The sequence below is a fragment of the Scyliorhinus torazame genome, chromosome 14 (genome assembly GCF_047496885.1).
Source record: "Scyliorhinus torazame isolate Kashiwa2021f chromosome 14, sScyTor2.1, whole genome shotgun sequence".
In the NCBI taxonomy this organism is placed as follows: domain Eukaryota; kingdom Metazoa; phylum Chordata; class Chondrichthyes; order Carcharhiniformes; family Scyliorhinidae; genus Scyliorhinus; species Scyliorhinus torazame.
This window is the reverse complement of record NC_092720.1, coordinates 121,486,916-121,508,973: the sequence shown is the minus strand read 5'-3', so window position 1 is coordinate 121,508,973 and position 22,058 is coordinate 121,486,916. Positions and strand designations below refer to the sequence as shown.

The following is a 22,058-nucleotide window of genomic DNA, read 5'->3' as shown; positions in this document are numbered from 1 at the left end:
CCCCAAAGCCTGATAACCATCTACAGCACACAAGTCAGGAGTGTAATGAAATAATCTCCAGTTGCCTGGAGGAGTGCAGCTCCAACACACAAGAAGTTCAACACCATCCAGGACAAAGCAGCCCGCTTGATTGCTCCCCCTTCCACAAACATTTTAACTCTCTACCACCGACAAACAGTGGCAGCCGTGTGTACCATCTACAAGATGAACTGCAGAAACTCACCAAGGTTCCTTAAACAGCACCTTCCAAACCCACGACCGCTACCACCTAGAAGGACAAGAGCAGAAAATATCTGGGAACTCCACCACCTGGAGGTTCCCTTCCAAGTCACTCACCATCCTGACTTGGAAATATATCACTGTTCCTTCATTATCGTTGGGGCAAAATTCTGGATCTCCCTCCGTAACAACGCAGTGGCTGTACCTGTACCACAGGGACTGCAGTGGTTCAAGAAGGCAGCTTACCACCACCTTCTGAAGGACAACTAGGGATTGGCAACAAATGCTGACCTAACCAGTGGCGTCCACAACCCATAAATCACGGTAGCACAGTGGGTCGCATCTCCCTACAGATGCTGCCAGACCAGCTGAGATTTTCCAGCATTTTCTCTCAGTGGTTAGCACTGTTGCTTCACAGCGCCAGGAACCCGGGTTCGATTCCCGGCTTGGTTCACTGGCTGTGCGGAGTCTGCACGTTCTCCCCATGTATGCGTGGGTTTCCTCCGGGTGCTCCGGTTTCTTCACACAAGTCCCGAAAGGTGAATTGGACATTCTGATTTCTCCCTCTGTGTACCCGATCAGGTGCCCTAGTGTGATGACTCGGAGATTTTCACAGTAACTTCATTGCAGTGTTAATGTAAGCCTACTTGTGGCAATAATAAAGATTATAAATCAGTATTTTTCATACATTTTTTCCCAGGACACAGTTTTTACCAATGGACCAACCTTCGGTGCCCATGCCGGCCGACCATCGCAATTCATGCTGATCGACCTTCACGACCGACGCCAGCTGACCTTCGCAACCCATGCCGGCCGACCTTCGCAACACATGCCACCCGAACCTCATGACCCTCCATTTTTTCTTACCTTTAATATGACTGATGAGCCTACTTGGTCCTCACCGTCTCACTTGCTTTGTCATTCAATGTTACATTTCTGCTAAGGACTTCAGCTAATGATTTAAGTTCTCACTACATCCTTTGAAAAAAATCAGGAGGTTTGTCCTCAAACTCGCCATGCCTTTGAGGTTTTGAGGGTCTTAAACTTTCATTTGTCAATACTTCCCGGCACATAACGCACACAGGCATTGCATGCAGATTTGCGTTGGCACAATTAATAAAGCCATACCTCAAGAAATTATCTTTATATTGATTTGCTCCCGGTTTCAGCTTCTTCTTAGTGGGTTGTGCATCAGAGGCTCTAGAGCTCACACCAGCACTGCTCTGCCGACTGTGGACTCTCCTGAGAAGCTCTCTCCAGCAGATTCAGTTGTGAGATCCTGGCCTGTCTGTGTCTCTGGCCCTGACTTCCTTATTACAAAATGATCCACTTAGTCCTGTTGCTTGCTTGCTGACTGCTCAAAATGGAGGAATCTCTCTCACGTCCAGAGCACGTGATATCAGTGTATGCGCTTGTAACCTGCTCTCTGCTGCTCCTTATGTTGGGAAGATTCCATCGATTTAAAAAAAATCTTCTCCTGGGTCAGCGCGCTGGGTCAATGCACCCCCTCTACCGAACAACTTTTAAAGAAAAAACCTGCATATGTATAGCACCTTTCACAATCTCAGGAAGTCCCAAAGTGCTTTTCAGCCAATGAACTACATCTGAAGTATAGTTTTGTTACAAAGTAGGCCAATTAACACATACCGAGCTCCCACAAATATCTTTATGATAACGACTATATAATCTGCATAAATAAAAACAAATTAATATTGATTAAGTGATACATTTTGGCCGGGACAGGAGCACCAATCCCCTGTTAATGTTTGTGACGGTCCATGAGATCTTTACTGGTAGACAGGACCTCAGTTCAAAAGGAATCACTGGACAGCGGGCAGGGGTGCGGCACGGTGGCACTGTGGTTAGCACTGCTGCCCCACAGCGTTGAGGGACCCAGGTTCAATTCTGGCTTTTGGTGACTGTGTAGAGTTTACTTACTCCCCATGTTGCGTGGGTTTCCTCCGGATGTTCCATTTTCCTTCCACAGTCCAAATATGTGAAGTCAGTTGGATTAACCATGCAAAAATTGCCCATTAGTATCCAAAAGATGTGAAGGTAGGTGTGCTTATGGGGTTACGGGGATAGGGCAGGAGAGAGTGGACCTAGGTAGGGGGCTATCTCAGAGTTTCGCTGTAAACTTGATGGGCAGAATGGGCTCCTTCTGCATTGTAGGAAATATATTCTATCATCCATTTCAAAGCCAGGGGCAAAAGTTGTCTCAGGCCAGAGTGGAGATGTACCGGTACCCGTTCACCTTTAAAAGTTGTCAAATGCAACACCTGAACAAATGCCTCCCTTACCTTGGGTTGTGGGCGATGAGGAGTTTCAAACACGTCAAGTCTCCCTTTGCCGCTGCATAGTGCGCTGGTACTGCCCCATTGTCGGTCTCCATCATGGGATCACATCCCTCATGCAGCAACCACTGCACTGTGTCCGATCGCCCAAACCGAGCTGCCAGGTGTAGAACAGACGCACCATAGTCATCGCAGCCCTAAAGGAAAAATATTTCGATCAGCATCTTTCTCAAAAAGAAATCTCATCAGATCAGGTCACCAGCTTCACACGTATCTGGAAATGTCCTGTATCTGCTGGTTCTCGGGCTCCTGTGGAAAATCTGTTCGGTTTCAATACAGCTCTTGTGCACAGTGATCTATGGAACAAGATTGCTCCTAATCCGGCATTCCGTTGGTAATGACACTTTTTTCAAAAAAACATTTTATTGAAGGCATTTTAAATGTATACATAATCACCTAAATGCAAAAGCCAACTGCGGCAACAGGTAACAAATATCCCCTCACCCTGCATCCCCCCCAACAACAGCCCCCACTCATCTTACTGCCAGCCCGGTCCCCGCCTCCCTTTTCCGACTTATGGCGCCCCCACCCGCAAAGAGAAAGTAAACAACCCACTCCCTGCCCCCCGCTGACGACTCAATACTCCTTAAGGAAGTCGATAAGCGGCTTCCACCACAAGGTGAGTCTCCCCTCCACCCCTCGAATGGCAAACTTAATTTTTTCCAAATGCAGGAACTCGGCCATACCTCGGACACACCCAAAATTGGGCAGCACGGCAGCACAGTGGTTAGCACAGTTGCTTCACAGCACCAGGGGCCCAGGTTCGATTCCCGACTTGGGTCACTGTCTGAGCGAAGTCTGCACATTCTCCCCGTATCTGCGTGGGTTTCCTCCGGGTGCTCCGGTTTCCTCGCACAAGTCCTGAAAGATGTGCTTGTTCGATGAAGTGGACATTCTGAATTCTCCCTCCATGTACAAGAACAGGCGCCGGAGTGTGGTGACTAGGGGATTTTCACAGGAACTTCATTGCAGTGTTAATGTAAGCTTACATGTGACACTAATAAAGATTATTATTAAACATATGCACATGGTTCACCAGCCTGCCTTCACACACCCACACCTATCCCCCACCCCCGAAAGCAACCGCCTCATCTTGGACACCATCACGTAAGGTTTCTGTACCACCTTAAATTGAATAAGCCTGCAGAGCTCCTTCCGGCTCCCAATGCCACCCCCCCACCCCCCCCCCCCCCCCCATCCCCCTAACACTTCCTCCCACTTGCGCCTGACCTCCTCCACAGGAGCACACTCTCTCTTCATCAGGTCCCCATACATGCCCGCAACCCTGCCGTCCATTGCCAACGGCTCTATAACTAGGGGAAAGAGCAGCGAGGAGAGCGGGAACCCCTGTCTCATCCCCTGGTGTAACCCAGAGTAATCTGAGCTAACCTTGTTTGTCCGAGCACTCGCCTTAGGTGCCTTATACAGCAGCCAAACTCCTGTCCAAACCCGAATTGATCCCACACCCATCAAACAGATACGCCCTTTCAACTCGATCGAATGTCCATTGCCACCACCACTTCTACTTCTCGCCCCTCCAAGGGCACCATAAAAACATTAAGCAGCCTCCGTACATTCGCTGACAGCTGCCGCCCCTTCACGAACCTTGTCTGGTCCTCTCCTATCCCCAACACGCAATCCTTTATCTGCAATGCCAGCACTTTCGCCAACATCTTCCCATTTCCATTCAACAATGAGATTGGGCGGTACGATCCACACTGCTCCGGTTCTTTGTCCTTCTTCAAAATGAGCAATATAGAAACCTGCAACAGCGTGGGGAGGGGGGGAACTCTCCCCATACCATCAACATATTATACATCCCAACTCGCAGGGGCCCCAGCTCCAACCCAAACTTCTTGTACAACTTGGCTGGGAACCATTCCGGCCCTGAGGCCTTCCCTACCTGCATCATCCCCACACAATCCATCACCTCCCTCAGCCCAATCCGGGCCACCAATCCCTACACCTTCTCCTCCTCAACCCTGCGGAACGCCAATCCGTCCAAAAACCATCTCATCCCTTCATCCCCCACCAGCAGTACTGAGTTATAAATCCTCCGGTAGAAGGCCTTCAAAACCCCATTCACCCTCTCCGGCTCCGATACCAGCGTTCGCCTCTCATCCCTCACCCATGAAATCTCTCTCGCCGCCGCCTACTTCCTCAACTGATGTGCAAGCATCCTACTCGTGAGAATGACTCTTTTAATTGCTTTTCTTGATTTGAACCCAAGTCAATTCCAGATTCATTGGGTCATCAGGATTTGCTGCGCTCGCTGAATCATCACTCCCCAAACAGCCATTCACACGGAAACATTGAGGGATGAGAGTACCAATACCAGCTCTGTTAGCAGTCCAAAACCATTCCAAAGGATGTCTTTCTCTTAGGTGCTTTCTGCCTCCTGCAATAAATTATAAGTTCCACCAGACTGTTGATATTTCAGGCAGATTACACCTCCTCATCATACATGTCTTACCAATCACACAAATCAATTCTGTTAACAAGCTGAAAACTCTGTTAAACTGTTTCAATTCCACAAAAAGTGAATCTGTTGTCATCCTGGTAATGCCTCTCGCAAACAGCTTGTGGCCCTCAACAACAATCCAATCAATGCTCATATATTTGGCTAAGTTTAAGGTTGCAACCCTTTTCTGAATGGCCATTGACTATTTCTGAAATCCTTCTGACATCTATCGTTGTTGGTATAGCTGCCGTTGAGAAAATGATGATGAGCCCCTGGTGGATAGGTGTACCCAGTCCAGTACAGCATCGTTCCTTCTTCACTCTTTCATGGGATGTGGGGGTCTCTGGCAAGGCCAGAATGTGCTGCCCATTCTCTATTGCCCCTGAACTGAGTGGCTTACTCGGCCATTTCAGAGGGCAGTTCAGAGTCAACCACATTACTGCGGGTCTGTAGGCCAGACCAGGTTAGGACGGCAGATTTCCTTACCTAAAGGGTATTAGTGAACCAGATGGTTTTTTTTACAACACTCAGTGATGATTTCACAGTCACCATGACTGAGCCTCGCGTTCAGATGTGTTAACTGAATTTAAATTCCATCAGCTGCCATGGTAGAATTTGAACCCGTCCCGCAGAGCACTAAAATAAAAGCAAAATACTGAGACTGCCAGAAATTGGAAATAAAAACAGGAAATGCTGGAAAAACTCAGCATTTCTTCGAGTTCAGATGTGACTTCTTCAGACTCTGAAAATTTGCGGGGGATTTTACACTGTTCGCTTCCAGTCCTGCCGACATCAAACCCCTGCTGCTGGGGCAGAGTGCTATGTGGGTACCGTCTAGCTCCTATATATAATATACACTCCTTGTACATCTCCTATACCAGTAAGGTATATACTGTACAGATGCTGTAGGCATACTATCTGGCTCCTATATATAATATATACTTCTTGTACATCTCCCATGCCAGTAAAGTATATGTGGTGCATATGCAGTATGCACACTGTCTAGCTCCTACATATAGACCATAAGACCATAAGACATAGGAGTGGAAGTAAGGCCATTCGGCCCATCGAGTCCACTCCACCATTCAATCATGGTTGATTTCAACTCCATTTACCCGCTCTCTCTCCATAGCCCTTAATTCCTCGAGAAATCAAGAATTTATCAACTTCTGTCTTAAAGACACTCAACGTCCCGGCCTCCACCGCCCTCTGTGGCAATGAATTCCACAGACCCACCACTCTCTGGCTGAAGAAATTTCTCCTCATCTCTGTTCTAAAGTGACTCCCTTTTATTCTAAGGCTGTGCCCCCGGGTCCTAGTCTCCCCTGCTAATGGAAACAACTTCCCTACATCCACCCTATCTAAGCCATTCATTATCTTGTAAGTTTTTATTAGATCTCCCCTCAACCTCCTAAACTCCAATGAATATAATCCCAGGATCCTCAGACGTTCATCGTATGTTAAGCCTACCATTCCTGGGATCATCCGTGTGAATCTCCGCTGGACCCGCTCCAGTGCCAGTATGTCCTTCCTGAGGTGTGGGGCCCAAAATATACACTTCCTCTATATATCCCATACCAGTGAAGTATACATGGTACAGATGCTGTATGGGCACTGTCTAGTTCCTATATATAATATTCACCCCTCTATATCGCCCATACCAGTTTTGTACAGCTCCTGTTATGTATTGCTGACCCTCTGCCTGTTACTGACTGTGACACGGGAGAATCTGCCTCCCTGCTATAAGTCACTGAGTGTTGTGTGCCTAGCTGTGTCCACCCTCACCCTCTCCCTCAGTCACCCCCTCAGTCACCTACATGAATGTCACAGCCAGCCTCTTTGCTCAGCCACTGCAGCGCCGCCAGGTTCCCGGTGGCAGCAGCATCGTGGGTGGGGGTCGCTCCGTTTCTGGCTCTTTTGTCGGCCGGCAGCCTGGCCTGAGTGATGAGGAACTGGAGACAGTCCAGCCGGCCGCTCCTGGCTGCGTGGTGGACCGGGCTGGCCCCCAGGTGGTCCTCGATGCTCTCGTTCAGCGTGCCGCTGGCGTCCAGCTCCTTCAAGGTTTCCAGGTCCCCATCCTTGACAGCAAGGAGGCACCGGTGAGGAACCATGGCGGTGAGCAACTCTTAACCATTTGTCCTATCCCCCAGCTGAGAGGCTCCTTCTGTCAGCAAGCACACACACACACACCAGGAGAGTTCAGTTACCGGATCGGGTGTAGTCACGTACTTGGGTTAAAGATACACAGTGCAATGTTCAGCCCACAATAAAGATAATGGCAGTAACTTTTGGACTAACTCCCGCTGCCCTTCCTGACAAGCTAATCGCCCATTGTCTGATTTTTCCAACTGATCATTTTCCGAAGATGCAGCCAACACCTCTTGTCTCCATATATCGTCTTTCTGTTCATCCCTTCCTCCCTCGCCCTCTCTCTCCTCTGACAGACTCCTGTGTCACTCTGTTAGCAGAGCACCGACTGTCTCTCATAGCTGCCAATCTTCAGGTGAGCAGCAGCACATGGTGGTTGGGTGCCAGGGGTGATAGATTACTCCCCTCCCCGAACTGCCCATTTTTGTTCATTTGTGGGATGTGGGCGTCCAGGCTCTGCCAGAATGTACTACCCGAATGCCCATCCCTAATCATCCTCGAGAAGGTGGGGGTGAGCCGCTTTCTTGAACTGCTAAAGTCCATGTAGTGTAGGTGCACCCAAAGTGCTTATGTGGGAGGGAGTTCCAGGATTTCCACCCAGCGACAGTGAAGGAATGACGATACATTTCCAAATCAGGATGGTGAGTGACTTGAAGGTGGTGGTGTTCCCATGTGTCTGCTGCCCTTGCCCTTCTCGGTGTTAATGAAATGAAATGAAATGAAAATCGCTTATTGTCACAAGTCGGCTTCAAATGAAGTTACTGTGAAAAGCCCCTAGTCGCCACATTCTGGCGCCTGTTCGGGGAGGCTGGTACAGGAATTGACCGGGCTGCTGGCCTGCCTTGGTCTGCTTTAAAAGCCAGCTACTTAGCCCTTTGCTAAACCAGCCCCTCAGAGGTTTCAGTTTTGGAAGGTGCTGTTAAGGCAGCCTTGGTGAGTTCCTGCAGTGCATCCTGTAGATGGTACACACGCCTGCCACTGTGCGTCAGTGCTGGAGGGAGTGAATGTCTGTGGAAGGGCTGTCAATCAAGCAGGCTGCTTTGTTTTGGATGGTGTTGAGCTTCTTGAGTGTTGTTGGAGCTGCACTCATCCAGGCAAGTGGAGAGTGTTCCATTACGCTCCTGACATGTGCCTTGTAAATGGTGGGCAGGCTTTGGTGGGGTCAGGGGGTGAGTTACCCGTCGCATGATTCCTAGCCTCTGACCTGTGGTTGTAGCCAAGTATTTATATGGCTAGTCCAGTTCAGTTCTGGTCAATGTTAACCTCCAGTATTTTGATAGTGGAGGAGTCAGTGATGGTAATGCCATTGAATGTCAAGGGACAATGGTTAGATCCTCTCTTTTAGGAGATGGTCATTGCCTGGCACTTATGTGGCAACAATGTGACTTGCCACTTCTCAGCTTTAGTCTGAATATTGTCCCCATTCCCAATTCTGACCTTCTGAAAACGGGAAGGCTATTAATGAAGCAGCTGAAGCTGGTTGGGCCTCCGTGACGAACCCCTGCAATGATGTCCTGGAGCTGAGATAATTGACCTCCAACAACCACAACCATTTCCTTTGTGCTAAGTATGACTCCAACCAATGGAGAGTTCCCCCCCTTATTCCCATTGTCCTGGGGGGGGGAGGGGGGAGGGGGTGGCCCACGGAGGCCTGGCCCACGATTGGAGCCCACCGATCTGTGGGCGGGCCTGTGCCATGGGGGCACTCTTTCCCTCCGCACCGGCCTTTGTAGGGCTCCGCCATAGCCGGCGCGGAGAAGAAACCCCCTGTGCATGCGCAGGAAACACGCCGGTCGGTCTGCGCATGCGGCAGAACTCGCCGGCAGTGCTGCGCATGTGCCAACTCGCGCCGGCCTACGACGGCCCTTCGGCGCCGGTTGGCGCGGCGCCAACCCCTCCGGTGCCGACCTAGCCCCCGGAAGTGCGGAGGATTCCGCAACTTCCGGGCGGCCTGACGCTGGAGTGGTTCGCGCCGCTCTTGGCGCCGGCGTCGGGCCATCCAGCCAGTTGCGGGCCTAGGTGGGTCATCTGCGATAGTTGCAAAAGTTTCAGGGGCATTGTGGGTTCTGTCATCATTCAGGGTGGAGATGATCATACAGTCTCCTTCCCTAGTTAGTTGTTAATTGTCCACCAGCTAGCTGGGAAGCCAGAACTCCCGGGCACAGTGAAGAGGAGGAAGTGGGCTGTAACCATGATGTCCAGCCTCCAACCCTTTTATATTCCAGTTGCAGAAGCAGCCAGATTGCAGCAGATGGACACGAACCCACCATAGAACATAGAACATAGAACAATACAGCGCAGTACAGGCCCTTCGGCCCACGATGTTGCACCGAAACAAAAGCCATCTAACCTACACTATGCCATTATCATCCATATGTTTATCCAATAAACTTTTAAATGCCCTCAATGTTGGCGAGTTCACTACTGTAGCAGGTAGGGCATTCCACGGCCTCACTACTCTTTGCGTAAAGAACCTACCCCTGACCTCTGTCCTATATCTATTACCCCTCAGTTTAAGGCTATGTCCCCTCGTGCTAGCCATTTCCATCCGCGGGAGAAGGCTCTCACTGTCCACCCTATCTAACCCTCTGATCATTTTGTATTCACCATGTTTGGTGAATGTTTCCTGGACACAGGAAAAACACTGATGTTTGGTACAAGAGAGCAGAACCATTATTGGTCCAAACACTCCCAAGGCAAGAACAACACAGCTTAGATACAGATTACAGCTCCTCTGTCTACACTGACCCTGTAAACACTCCATTCTGTACCAACACGAGGTTTTTCCATTTTCCAAACCTAATATTTAGAAAATAGTCAATGCTGGATTAACGATGGCATTTTTAAATGTAGGCCCAAGTCTGCCAGAAACAAGACTGATTGCCCATGACAAGGTGCAATAGGGCGCCAGCCACGTGCGGACCTGGCCTGCCAAATAGTGCCCCCCTTTGGCCAGGCTCACCACCCCTGGACCCCCCACCAGTGCCCCCAGCTCCTGCCAAAGCTCCCCTTGCCCGCGGATCGGCTTCCCCCTCCGACTGTGGCAGCCGCCACGCTGGGTTCATGAAAATAAATAGCTTGAGTGACCAACGTCATCGGGAACTCGGCCCATCGGGGGGCGGAGCATTGGGGGAGGGCTTCAGGTGACATCCTGAGGCCATCCATACGGCGTGCGACGTACTCACAGGGTACGTCGTTTTGGGAGGGGCGGAGCATGGCAAGAGCAGCGCCGCCCCCAATTTCGGCACAAACGGGGATTCTCCGGCTGATCGCAAAACGCGATTTTGGCGTCGGAGACCGAAGAATCCCGCCCCTTATTCCTGCACATTAATAATTCAGACAGCCTTTTCCTGGTTTTCATCAACTTTTTCATAGAATCGGGGGAGAAAGTGCAAACTCCACACAGACAGTCACTCGAGGCCGGAATTGAACCCGGATCCCTGGAGCTGTGAGGCAGCAGTGCTAACCACTGTGCCAACGTGCCACCCCTTTTATTGTACTATGAGCTGACTATTAGCCAATTTGATAAAGATAAGATGAAAGGATATATAACCACAGCCTGGTCTGAGGTCAAAGTCTGCCAAGTGAATTTGCAGCCTCATGATGTTATTCCCTTACCTGTTACAAAGTGTATAAGCAATTTGAAATGTTTGTACGGAACAGAACCCAGTTGTCAGTGTACTTACAACGAGATTCTAAACACACAATGCAAATCCAGGAAACTGGCCAGTGAACTTCCACTGACTGGTTTTGCAATCATGGTATCACCCCCATGAGGATGCAACAGATTGGTATGGGTTCAGTGCAGTGACCAGACTTCAGGCCATAGTTTCAATATTCCGATTGGGAGATGTTTGGGTTGTCACTGCCTGCAGTGTGTACTGTTGAGACATCATTAAACAGTCTTGTTGAAGTTCCAAGAAATCTTTATTAATATAACTGAACTATATACATATTTACAGTACAGAGTACAGGTATGGAGAGGGCTCCATGGGGCAGCATGGTAGTACAGTGGTTAGCACTACTGCCTCACAGCACCAGGGACCCGGGTTCAATTCCGACCTTGGGTGACTGTTCGTGTGGAGTTAGTACGTTCTTCCCGTGCCTGTCTCTCCCACACCTCCCTTCGGGTGAATGCTGCTCCAGCTGAATTACGACTGAGGGCTGGTTTCCGCCTCATGAAGGTTTGTCCCCATTAATCGGTTCTTCTGTGGTGGAGTTCAATTCCTCTATCCAACCTTTTGTGGGCTCAATCTGTGATTGCTCTTCCACCAATTGGTTTTGCAAGAGCTCACGCTCTTTTGTGAACCATTTCTTTCCATTCCTTGTTCTCAATCTTCCCGTGGACCGCTTTGGGAGGTCCAAGGTTCCTTTCAGATGTGTAACTGTTCCTTCAGTACAGCAGTGTTATTGTCATACCTCTCGACTTCTTCCCAGAACAGGGAACATTCCTGAGTCTTGCATGAAAACAGGGTTGTCGTTTCATTCACGGCAGCAGTAAACGCATTTTGTCTCACTCCGTATGGTTCCCGAGGGGCAAACCTGTACCTGAGGTCCTTCAACAGGTTTTCCTCATTGTTGTGGAGCTCAAGTACTTCATCTTGAATCCTTATGTAATTTAGAAGAGCCTCATTGAGCCTGTTCTACCATTCTATCGCAGAAGGTGTATTTCGCCACCTTGCCGAAAGATAAGACTGTGTTGAATCTGCTCTCGAAGTACATGTAGCAGCTCTTTCAAATGTTTATTTTCTTGTTCAGCTCTTGGCTTCTCAAGCTGTGTCTCAGTGACTACATTTACAAATAAATAAAATAATCTTTATTGTCACAAGTAGGCTTACATTAACACTGCAATGAAGTTACTGTAAAAAGCCCCGAGTCGCCATATTCCGGTGCCTGTTCGGGTACACTGAGGGAGAATTTTGAATATCCAATTCACCTAATTGGCACGTCTTTCGAGACTTTTGGGAGGAAACCGGAGCACCCGGAGGAAACCCAGGCAGACACATGGAGAACGTGCAGACTCCGCACAGACAGTGACACAAGCCGGGAATCAAACCTGGGACCCTGGAGTTGTGAAGCAACAGTGCTACCCATTGTGTCACCATGCCATTGCTGACAGCTCCAGTGCAGCTTCCTCTGAAGTAGCTGTCAAGGTCCTTGCCAGCTCCTCTTGTTTTCAAATGATAGGTATTGGTTTGTCGAAGATTATTTCGATGGAATGAGTTTGGTGTGCACCTTTCTTGTCTGCTGCCACGCCTGGCTGTACCTCACGTTGACGCCCTCCAGCGTGGCTTTGAGGCAAGTATTTTCAGCTTGTATCTGTGATTTGTCTTGGTTCGTCTGGCACAGGGCTTTTTCCATGTTGTCCATTAGCAGCCTTTGGTAAGAGTCAGGAAACATGTCTGGGTCATCACAACATAAGTAATTTGGTTCTGCTGGCCTCAGGGCCTGACCATAAAGATAACTCGGCTGGGGTTCTGGCCTGTACTGTGTCACTTTGCGCCCTCGTGCGGATCATTTGTTTTTCAGCTTTTGTCTTTTCTTCATTTTGTAGTGGTTTTGTTTGTGCCTCTTCTCAAGCCCTGCACTCTCCTCAGCTTGCAGATTAAAATATCCATCAAAGGCTATTAACCAGCCTGGGACTGGTGTCAGATTCATCAGTGCCTCAGGACAGTGTGATTTGCAAGATCACCAAACCAGCAGGAAAAAAGAGTTTGTTCTGGTGTTGCTCTTAATTTTAAGATGCCTGATGCAATCAAGCAATGTGAAAAATTGTTTCTCAAGAATGCCAAATGTCCTGTTGGATTTGGTGTGGTGGAATTGGGATGCATTGTTGAAAAGGCTTTGAAGTGTGGGAGCCCCTTTAAGAGAGCAGAGGATTTCAAAATGGCACTGCTGAGAAGATTTTCCCACACTTCGGACATTTGGCTCAATTAGGAAGCCATAGGTCAGGTTGTGACAGTGTGTGACCTGCTGCAGGTTGGGTCCGGGTCAGGAGGGTAGAAGCCTCGTTGGCTGGGAGGCCTATAATTTAGCAAGGCCTTCGTTCGGGCTTTTGTTTAAATGGGGGTTTCCGTGTGGTCGATTTTTTTCTCTCTTTTGTTCCGCTGTGGACACAGTGGCCATGTGGAGGGAGTGCCGAGTCAGGGGTTGGGCCAGTCACAAATGCGCAACTGAGTTTTCCGCCTGACTGATTTTGAAAGGAAATAGTTCACAGGAGTGGCTCCCTGGTACTTTAAAAAGGCTGTATATCATCCTGCAGGCTGCTGGCTGCCAGCTCTGCTTTGTTGAAGCTGCTTCCACAGGGATCTGGTGAAGACTTTAGCTTAACCTCAACTTCTGCCCTTTCTTCTGCTGCCAGGCTCTTCTGCCTCCCGAGCTTTTCAGGTGAGTTCCCTCAGCTTTCTGCTTCTGGAGTGAGGTTTCTTTATGTAACAGGAATTCATTGCTGGTGTCCTGTTTTTCGAATTCCCTGGTCTTCTTATAGAGGGTGTGGATTTTGATCTTCTGCTGCCACTATGTTTTATTAGGCTCTTGCAACCTATGGTGTATACTGCTTAGGCACCATTAAACAGTCTTGTAGAAGTTGCCAAGATGTCTTTACTAACTATGTACATATTTACAGTAGAGGGCACAGATATGGAGAGGATGCAATGTCCTTGCATGTTGCTCCGTGTTGTACCGTCAATATGACGCAAGGCAGGTTGAAGTAACATCAATTAAAGGCTTTATTAAGCAGAACTTGTTCCCCAGCAGCTCGGTTACAGAATGCAGCTGCTGGGGGAAATCCGGGTTCTTATACCGGCATTTCTGGGTGGAGCCCAGTAGGCGGCAGATCCTATCAGGACCCGGTATCCATCTACCAATAGCCTGTCGGCATCGTGGTGTACCGTACTACCCCTAATACATACCACCACACTCCCTAGTTTTACACTGCCAAACTAAACTCTAGGTCAGGTGACTTCTTACATCAGTGGTGGGCGGTACTGTACTCAGTCCCAGGTTAACCCTTGATGCATCAGATCCTTCTTTTACAGGAAACCTTCAGCCGATTCAGGAATCACATCCAACACAGATACATTTCTCAGTTCAGGACAAAGTAATTCACCTCCATTTATTGACATGAAGCTACATTCTTTTGTATAGAAACTCCCCCTGCCCCACCCCACACACAAATCTGCCCATATCGCTCATTGCATGTGGCGTTTAGTTTACAAGGAACCTGTCCGAAAAGCCAGTCATGAAACAGAGAAAATTGTAAAACATGCCACCTCTAGCATTCTGAACTGTTAGACCCAATTATTTATTGCTTATTTATATTCATTGCTTAGGGTTAGAATACTAGTATAGACAGTAAATTGCTATTTGGTTACTGTTAGGGTTATACTTACAAGTAGGATTTGTTAAGCCACAGCAGTGGGATTACAGTTATAGACATTTTAAGTGACTGCTGCATTAGTGTCAGGGCTAATGTTCAGGTTAAGGCGTTAATATAGATGTCAAAGTACCTTGCTTTTGTGTTGATTACACAATTATTTTTCCTTAACTCACATTATTCAGGTTAAAGCTAGGGCTCAGGTTAGGGATGGGATTTGGTTTAAATTTCAGTTGAGGCTGCACTTAAGGTTCACACACCATGGTGTGAGCATTAAAAGTCGGGTTAATATTAGTTTTCAGCTAAGACATTATTGGAGATGTCTTTGAGTTAAGATGAGAAATTTATTATAGAGATACAGATACGTTGTCTCAAACACGGCTGTCCAAAAACTGGAGTTGTTGGAAAACCGGACATTTGTAGAATGTGCCATCATCAAATTTTAATTGAGTAAATTTTTAAAAATTACTTACCTGGATAATTTGATTAGATGCTGCATTGGTATGGTGACTGACTAGTTGTCCCTGTTGACTGGGACCCTCGTTACAGTTGATTGATAGACACAACACCTTTAACTTTGTATTCAATCGCTTTTTTATTAAACACAATGTAAAAACCCTAATGCTTATTACCACTACAAGAGAGACTCTATCATACACTGTGTCAAAGCTCCATTGCACGAAGTATCAAAACCTCTGTTACACACATTATAAAAACTCTGTTTACAAAGCTGTCAAAACTCATGGCTTGGACCAAAGTCCCACCCCTTAAGAGGTGATCAGATTCCCTTTTGGTGGATTCTGATGTCCTCTCTGCTTCCCGGCCTGGGACCCAGGACACGGCTTCTTACGATGGTTATTCCTGCAGGTTATCGCGTCGGAAGTCTCTTTGTCACTAGTTTTTATCCAGATCTTGTTCATGCTTCCAATTACGTACACACAGGACAGCATTAATCAATCAGTGTCTTTTCTGGTCACGAATGCTCAAAGAGTCGTGACTCATTCAGGGATTGCATTTCTTCTCAGGAGCACAACACACAAGGGTCTGTGTTTAATTACTGTCTGTCCAAGGCATAGCAACAGTCATTGTCCAATCAGCTCCTGTGCTCACATCTTGTCTACACATCCTGTTCTTCACTGCAGACGCCTGCTGTGTATGCTGCTATGGTGTTCCAGAGTTAGCCTTTTTGACCATCAGGCTTTGCTGGTGCCTTCAATTTTCTGGTGTAATTACGAATACACATCAGTCTACGTTCCTCCCTTTGATCCATTGAGAGTTACCAAATTGGATCACAATTATACCTGGCTACTTTACGAGTTACCATCCGAGTCCAGGCCTTGTCACAATTTCAGTCTCAATTTAACATTCGTTCTCTACTGTGTCCCAAAACACAAATTAAATTCTCAAATTCTGCTGCCACTCTGTTGAACCTATCATGTGAACATTCCTTATTATTAGTTACCCAATCCTTCAATCGACTTAACCAATTGCATCATATTTTATTTTATTTTTTAAAAAACATTTTATTAAAATTTTCGATATTTTAACATTTTAAACACACAACATAACAAAGGAAAAACAACACCAACTCCCAATTCCCCCCAGAAACCTCAACCAAACACCCTATTTAGCTGACGGTAACCAGCTCCTTGAAATGTGGTACAAACAACCCCATCGTCTCTGGAAACCTTCACTCGCCCCCCCCCCCCCCTTCAAAGCAAATTTCACCTTTTCCAGATACAAAAACTCCATTTGATCCCCCAGTCACACTGAGGCACAGGGTGGAGCAACTGACCTCCATCCCAACAGGACCTGCCTGCGAGCGATCAGTGAGGCGAAGGCTAATACATCTGCCCCCGCTCCCGTCTGCAGCTCCGGCAAGTCCCACACCCCAAATATAGCCCCCAGGGGAGCGGCCTTCAAATCCACATGCAAGATTGCCGACATGGTGCTGAAGGACGCCCTGAAAATTCTCTCCAATTTAGGGCAGGACCAGAACATATGCGTGTGATTGGCCATGCCCCCCCACCCCGTTTACAAGTATCCTCCACACCTTCAAACAACTTTGTCAGGTGCACTCTATGTACTACCCTTTAGCTTTTTCTACTCCAGCCTCGCACACGAGGTTGAGGCATTCACCCTCCGCAGCACCTCCTACCACAACTCCTCTTTCAGCACCATCCCCAGCTTCTCCTCCCACTTGGCCTTAACCCCTTACAGAGATGTCATATCCTCTTCCAAAACTCTCCGTTAGATAGCTGAGATGAACCCCCCCTCCAGCCCCATCACCAACAGCACCTCCTCCAACAATGAGGAGGGTAGTGTTACCGGAAAAGTTGCGTATTTTATTTTAACCCCTCTATCCAATCATTGTCAAATCAGTAGAGAATATGAGTCAATGCCTTGAAAATCTAAAAATCTCCTGTTACAGTAGCAGCCATCTTAACCATATTGTGCTGTTGTCCAGTAGCTAATCATGTTGGAGATCTGTTCAGTCCACTTCACCATGCTTTTTCACATGTCTGCATTCCACACATTTGTGAAACAACACTTATCAAACCACAACTGCACACTCCTATTGGTATCTCAACATCACGTCATCCTTTCTGGACATCAGATGATCTTATCAAAAGGCCAGTGTATAGACACGTGGGGGTCTCCATGACAGAGTTTTTGCTTAGCTCCCACTGCATGGTCCCAATATCTTGGACGACAGCGAAACTATCAAATTCAAGTCTCTTAAAAATAAACTTGCAATCAAGGGCACAAGCATAACCAAGAGAAACCCATTAAATTACTAATTTAACCTACACTTTCTTGATTTTCACTGAAACCCACATTGAAACCAGAATAAACCCATAATAGATCCCAATTTGTTATTGTGAAATCTCCCTTTACTCTATCTTACTCTCAATCAATTCTGCCTTCATACAATTTACACAGTTACACACTCCATTGGTTATCATCCTATCATTGAAAAAATTATACTGTTGAATACAATGTTTGTTTATTCCTTTCAACAATTAAACATTCTATATTATTCTCGGCTTTAATATGTTTTCCTTCCAAATTCCCAATAGCCTATCTCCAAATGTTTTTGCCTTCTATTAACATACACAAGCTATGCCCCCTTAAGGTTTAAATAATTCCGTGCAGGTAAAGAGTGACACAATAAATTTTTATGCCACCTTAACAAATTGTGAAAGAAACTCCTTCTTCATTGTCTCATCATTGTTCTTGACCGTTCCTTCTTAGTTCATGAAAAGCATGGGGCGAAATTCTCCGTTATCGGCGCAAAGTCCGCCGATCGGCGCAAAAAACGGCGCAAATCCGACTTGCGTCACGTCGGAAAAATGGGTCGAAAGTCTCCGGCCCGAAATGGGCTAGCAGCGACGTAACGGGATCCGCGCTTGCGCAGTGGTTCACGCCGTGCAGCGTCATACGCGCCGCACGGCGTGACGGCTCATAAGGCCGCGCTGCTCCCCCCCACCCGACCGGAACACCCGACCGGAACACCCGACTGGATGGCTGGCCGCCGCTCAGCCCCGAGGTTCGAGTCACGGGATGTGGAGGCGCTCCTGGACGCAGTGGAGCAGAGGAGGGACGCCCTGTATCCCGGCCACGGCCGCAGAGTTGCCCCACGCCGCAGCCGGCGTCTGTGGAGGGAAGTGGCAGAGGCCGTCACCGCTGTGGCCCTGACACCACGGACAGGCACCCAGTGCCACAAGAAGGTGAACGACCTCGTCAGAGCAGGCAGAGTGAGCCTCCCCATATCCCCCCTCCCCCATATCCCCCCTCCCCGATATCCCCCCTCCCCCATATCCCCCCTCCCCCATATCCCCCTCCCCCATATCCCCCTCCCCCATATCCCCCCTCCCCCATATCCCCCCTCCCCATATCCCCCCTCCCCCATATCCCCCCTCCCCCATATCCCCCCGCCCCCATATCCCCCTCCCCATATCCCCCCTCCCCCATATCCCCCCTCCCCATATCCCCACTCCCCCATATCCCCCATATCCCCCCTCCCCCATATCCCCCCTCCCCTATATCCCCCCTCCCCCATATCCCCCTCCCCCATATCCCCCTCTCCATATCCCCCATATCCCCCCTCCCCCATATCCCCCCTCCCCATATCCCCCTCCCCATATCCCCCCTCCCCCATATCCCCCTCCCCATATCCCCCCTCCCCCATATCCCCCCTCCCCCATATCCCCCCTTCCCCATATCCCCCCCCCCCCATATCCCCCATATCCCCAAGTGAATCCAGCCCTAACCTTAACCTCTGCAATGCACGCGCAACCAATGGCGTGCATTCATATACCTGCCTAACAGTGTTGCCTTTTACCCCTGCCACCCCCCCCACCCCCCCACCCCCCCCACAGGAGAAGCGCGCACACAACAATAGGGAGCATGTGAGGACTGGAGGAGGCCCCGCTGATGAGAGGCCACTGACCGAACACGAGGAAAGGGCCCAGGAACTGGCTGACGGACCTGACAACCGGGAGGTTGCTGATGCAGAGGTCGGGGGCGTACTAGCAAGTGAGCCACCGACAGTCCGTCCCCATATCCCCCCTCCCCTATATCCCCCTCCCCCATATCACCTGATCACTGCCTGCGTGTCTAACCATGCATGCTTCATTGTGTATCGCAGGACCAAACGTCCAGGCACCCATCCCCGCAGATGCAGACTGCCCGCAGGATGCCCCTCGGAGGCCACGGGAGACAGAGAGACCCGCACCCTCCAGCATGCGACGCCCGCAGGATGCCCCTCGGAGGCCACGGGAGACAGAGAGACCCGGACCCTCCAGCATGCGACGCCCGCAGGATGCCCCTCGCACACCACGGGAGACGGAGAGACCTGGAGCAACAGGGAGCCGACACCCCCGTCACGTGCGGGAGCGACCACCCAGCGACGAGGGGGGCAGCCACAGGCCCACGTCACATCCGAGCCAAGACACCACTACCCAGGACACCACTACCCAGGACACCACTACCCAGGACACCACTACCCGGGACAGCACTGCCCAGGACACCCCTACCCGGGACAGCACTACCCAGGAAGACAAAATACCGGACAGTGACTCAGAGTGGATGGGTGGAGACGAACCCCCACCCCAAAGTGCCATGGACTCAGAGTGGGACGAAGACCACGACACAACGCCACTGCTGTCACCAACACCCTTCACCATCGTAGAAACACTCACCTCGGTTGGGCACTTTAGTGATGAGGCGTCTGGTACACTCACTGGTGCGCACAACACAGCCGTCCCGGTACAGCAGGTGGAGGTAGGAGCAGCAGAGGGGCCGTGCGGTCGGAGGGCAGCCCAGCCCAAGTGAACATCTGCCGCCCAGATGGATCCCGGGTTCCTGGAGTTACCACACCCACCCATAGATCCGATGCAACCACCGACCCGGAGACGAGCGAAGAGGGTGACGGCCGGCTTGCGGCGGCTGCAGTCGCAGGTGGAAGAGTCCACCCGCGTTCAGGAGCTGGGAGTGGTCCCGGTCATGCGTGCCACCCAAGCCGACACCGCACGGGTGGCGTCCGCGGTGGAGGCAATGGGTGCGACGGTGTCAGACATGGGGAACGGTTTGCGAGGCCTGGGGCTTTCCGTGCAGGCGGCGTCTGTGGCCCAGGACATGGCTGCCCTCTCACAGGAGGCCATGAGCCAGTGCCAGCACCAGATGGCAGAGGCGCTCAACACCATAGCCCAGTCTCAGCAGGCCATGGCCCAGTCTCAACAGGCCATGGCCCAGTCTCAGCAGGCCATAGCCCAGTCTCAGCAGGCCATAGCCCAGTCTCAGCAGGCCATGGCCCAGTCTCTGCAGGCCATGACCCAGTCTCTGCAGGCCATCGCTGAGGGCATCGGCGCCAGTGGCCATGTGCGAGCCGGCGTCGCACTGTCACAGGCAGGGTTTGCCAACCCGCTGGGCTCCATGGCTGCAAACCTGCAGACCCCTGTCGATACCAGCACGGGCCTCCAGGACTGGCAGCGCCAGATGTCGGGGGGGCGTCGGATGGCCAGTCCGTTCGCACCCCCACCCATGTAGAGGCCTGGGGGCCATCGGGCACCCCGAGGGAGGAGGAGGTGGTGTGGTCCGTCCCGGCTCCCCCTGTAGGGGAGGTCCCGGACAACCACGACACCTCGGACTCCCCCCCTTCCGTCCCAGGTGCATCGGGTGGGCAACGGGCAGGACAGGACAGCTCGCCATCCCAGTTGCTGTGGCCGCAGCCTGGCCCATCTAGGCCTGGACGCCCCAGGAAACGGCCGCCAAAGGGATCCAGTGTCAGAGTGCAGGAATCACAGGAGTCCACCTCCAGTTCTGCTGTACCGTCTGGGGAACCACGTAGACGTAGCCAAAGGGCCCGTAAGGCCAAACAATTAGACACTGAGTAAGTTGGCACAGGTGCAGGGCACAGATGAGTTTCAGGGGCTAGGGCACGTGCATGAACTCGTTTGGTTATTAAAGTCAATGTTACACCTACAGAAGCTGCCTTTGTGCTCTGTCCAAAGTGTGCGGGGGTGTCATGTACGTTGAGCGCAAGTGTGTGTGTGAGGGGTGGTCTTACCTCAGCCCCAGGTGAGTCTGCCCCATTCCCCCTGGGCCGCCATCAACATCCCCCCGGGCAGAGGACGGGACCGTGCGCTGCAGTGTCACAGCCGCATGCAGGGATGGTCCGGGTGGATGGTGGTACTGTGGCCATGGGTCAGACATAGTCCAACGATGTGGAGCCAGGAGCTCACCGCAAGGCGGGTTGTCATCCTCCATGGCCTGCAAAAGACACGCGTCCACCCGCAACTGTGTGAGCCCGGCCCGTTGTGCCGCAGGTGGATCGGCAATGGGGGGGGGGGTGGTGTGCATGCGGGTGGGGTGGGTGGGGTTGGGGAGGGGGGTGAGGGTGCTGGGTGGGTGGATGGGTGGGGGGTGTGGGTGGTCGGCTGTTGCCATGGTGTGCGGTCTGTGGCCATACTACCCGATTCCCACGCCCTACTAGTCAATGAAGCGGGCGGCTATCAATCTGTCCCGTGCCCGCTGGGCCAGCCGGTAACAATGGACAGCCACCCGCCTGTGTCTACCCCATCTGCCCTGACCATTACCCCCATCCCCCTCATCTGGGGAGGACTGCGCCTCTTCCTGCTGCTCCTCCACTCCGCCCTCCTCTGCCTGCGGCACATCGCCCCTCTGCTGGGCTATGTTGTGCAGGACGCAGTACACCACAATGATGCGGCCGACCCTATCTGACCGATACTGGAGGGCGCCCCCAGAGAGGTCCAGGCACCTGAAACGCATCTTCAGCACGCCAAAGCACCTCTCTGTCACTCCCCTTGTCGCTACATGGGCATCATTGTAGCGGTTCTCCGCCTCATTGCGTGGCCTCCGTATAGGCGTCATCAGCCACGATCGCAATGTGTAGCCCCTGTCGCCCAGCAACCAGCCCCTCAGCCGGGGATCGCGTCCCTCGTACATGCTGGGGATGGATGACCGCGACAACACGTAT

The 22,058-nt window shown here is 50.7% G+C and overlaps 1 protein-coding gene and 1 long non-coding RNA gene across 4 annotated transcripts in view; one reads left to right on the top strand and one right to left on the bottom strand.

The window, feature by feature from the left end:
• espnla (espin like a) overlaps positions 1 to 7,529 on the bottom strand; it is a 94,213-nt gene extending 86,684 nt beyond the window's left edge. Inside the window, exons 1-2 of one of the 3 annotated variants that reach the window (XM_072474736.1) lie at positions 7,264 to 7,529; positions 2,520 to 2,710 (exon numbers count right to left, since the gene is read on the bottom strand). In XM_072474736.1, coding sequence (XP_072330837.1) covers positions 2,520 to 2,614 — 95 coding nt within the window. In that variant the 5' untranslated portion in view covers positions 2,615 to 2,710; positions 7,264 to 7,529. The other 2 variants (XM_072474735.1, XM_072474737.1) reach the window with 2 other exon arrangements.
• Positions 7,530 to 13,230: 5,701 nt separating this feature from the next.
• Positions 13,231 to 22,058, top strand: part of LOC140389989 (uncharacterized) — a 104,829-nt gene continuing 96,001 nt past the window's right edge. Inside the window, exon 1 of the long non-coding RNA XR_011934531.1 lies at positions 13,231 to 13,569. This is a non-coding gene — a long non-coding RNA (uncharacterized lncRNA). The remainder of the gene's footprint in view (positions 13,570 to 22,058) is intronic.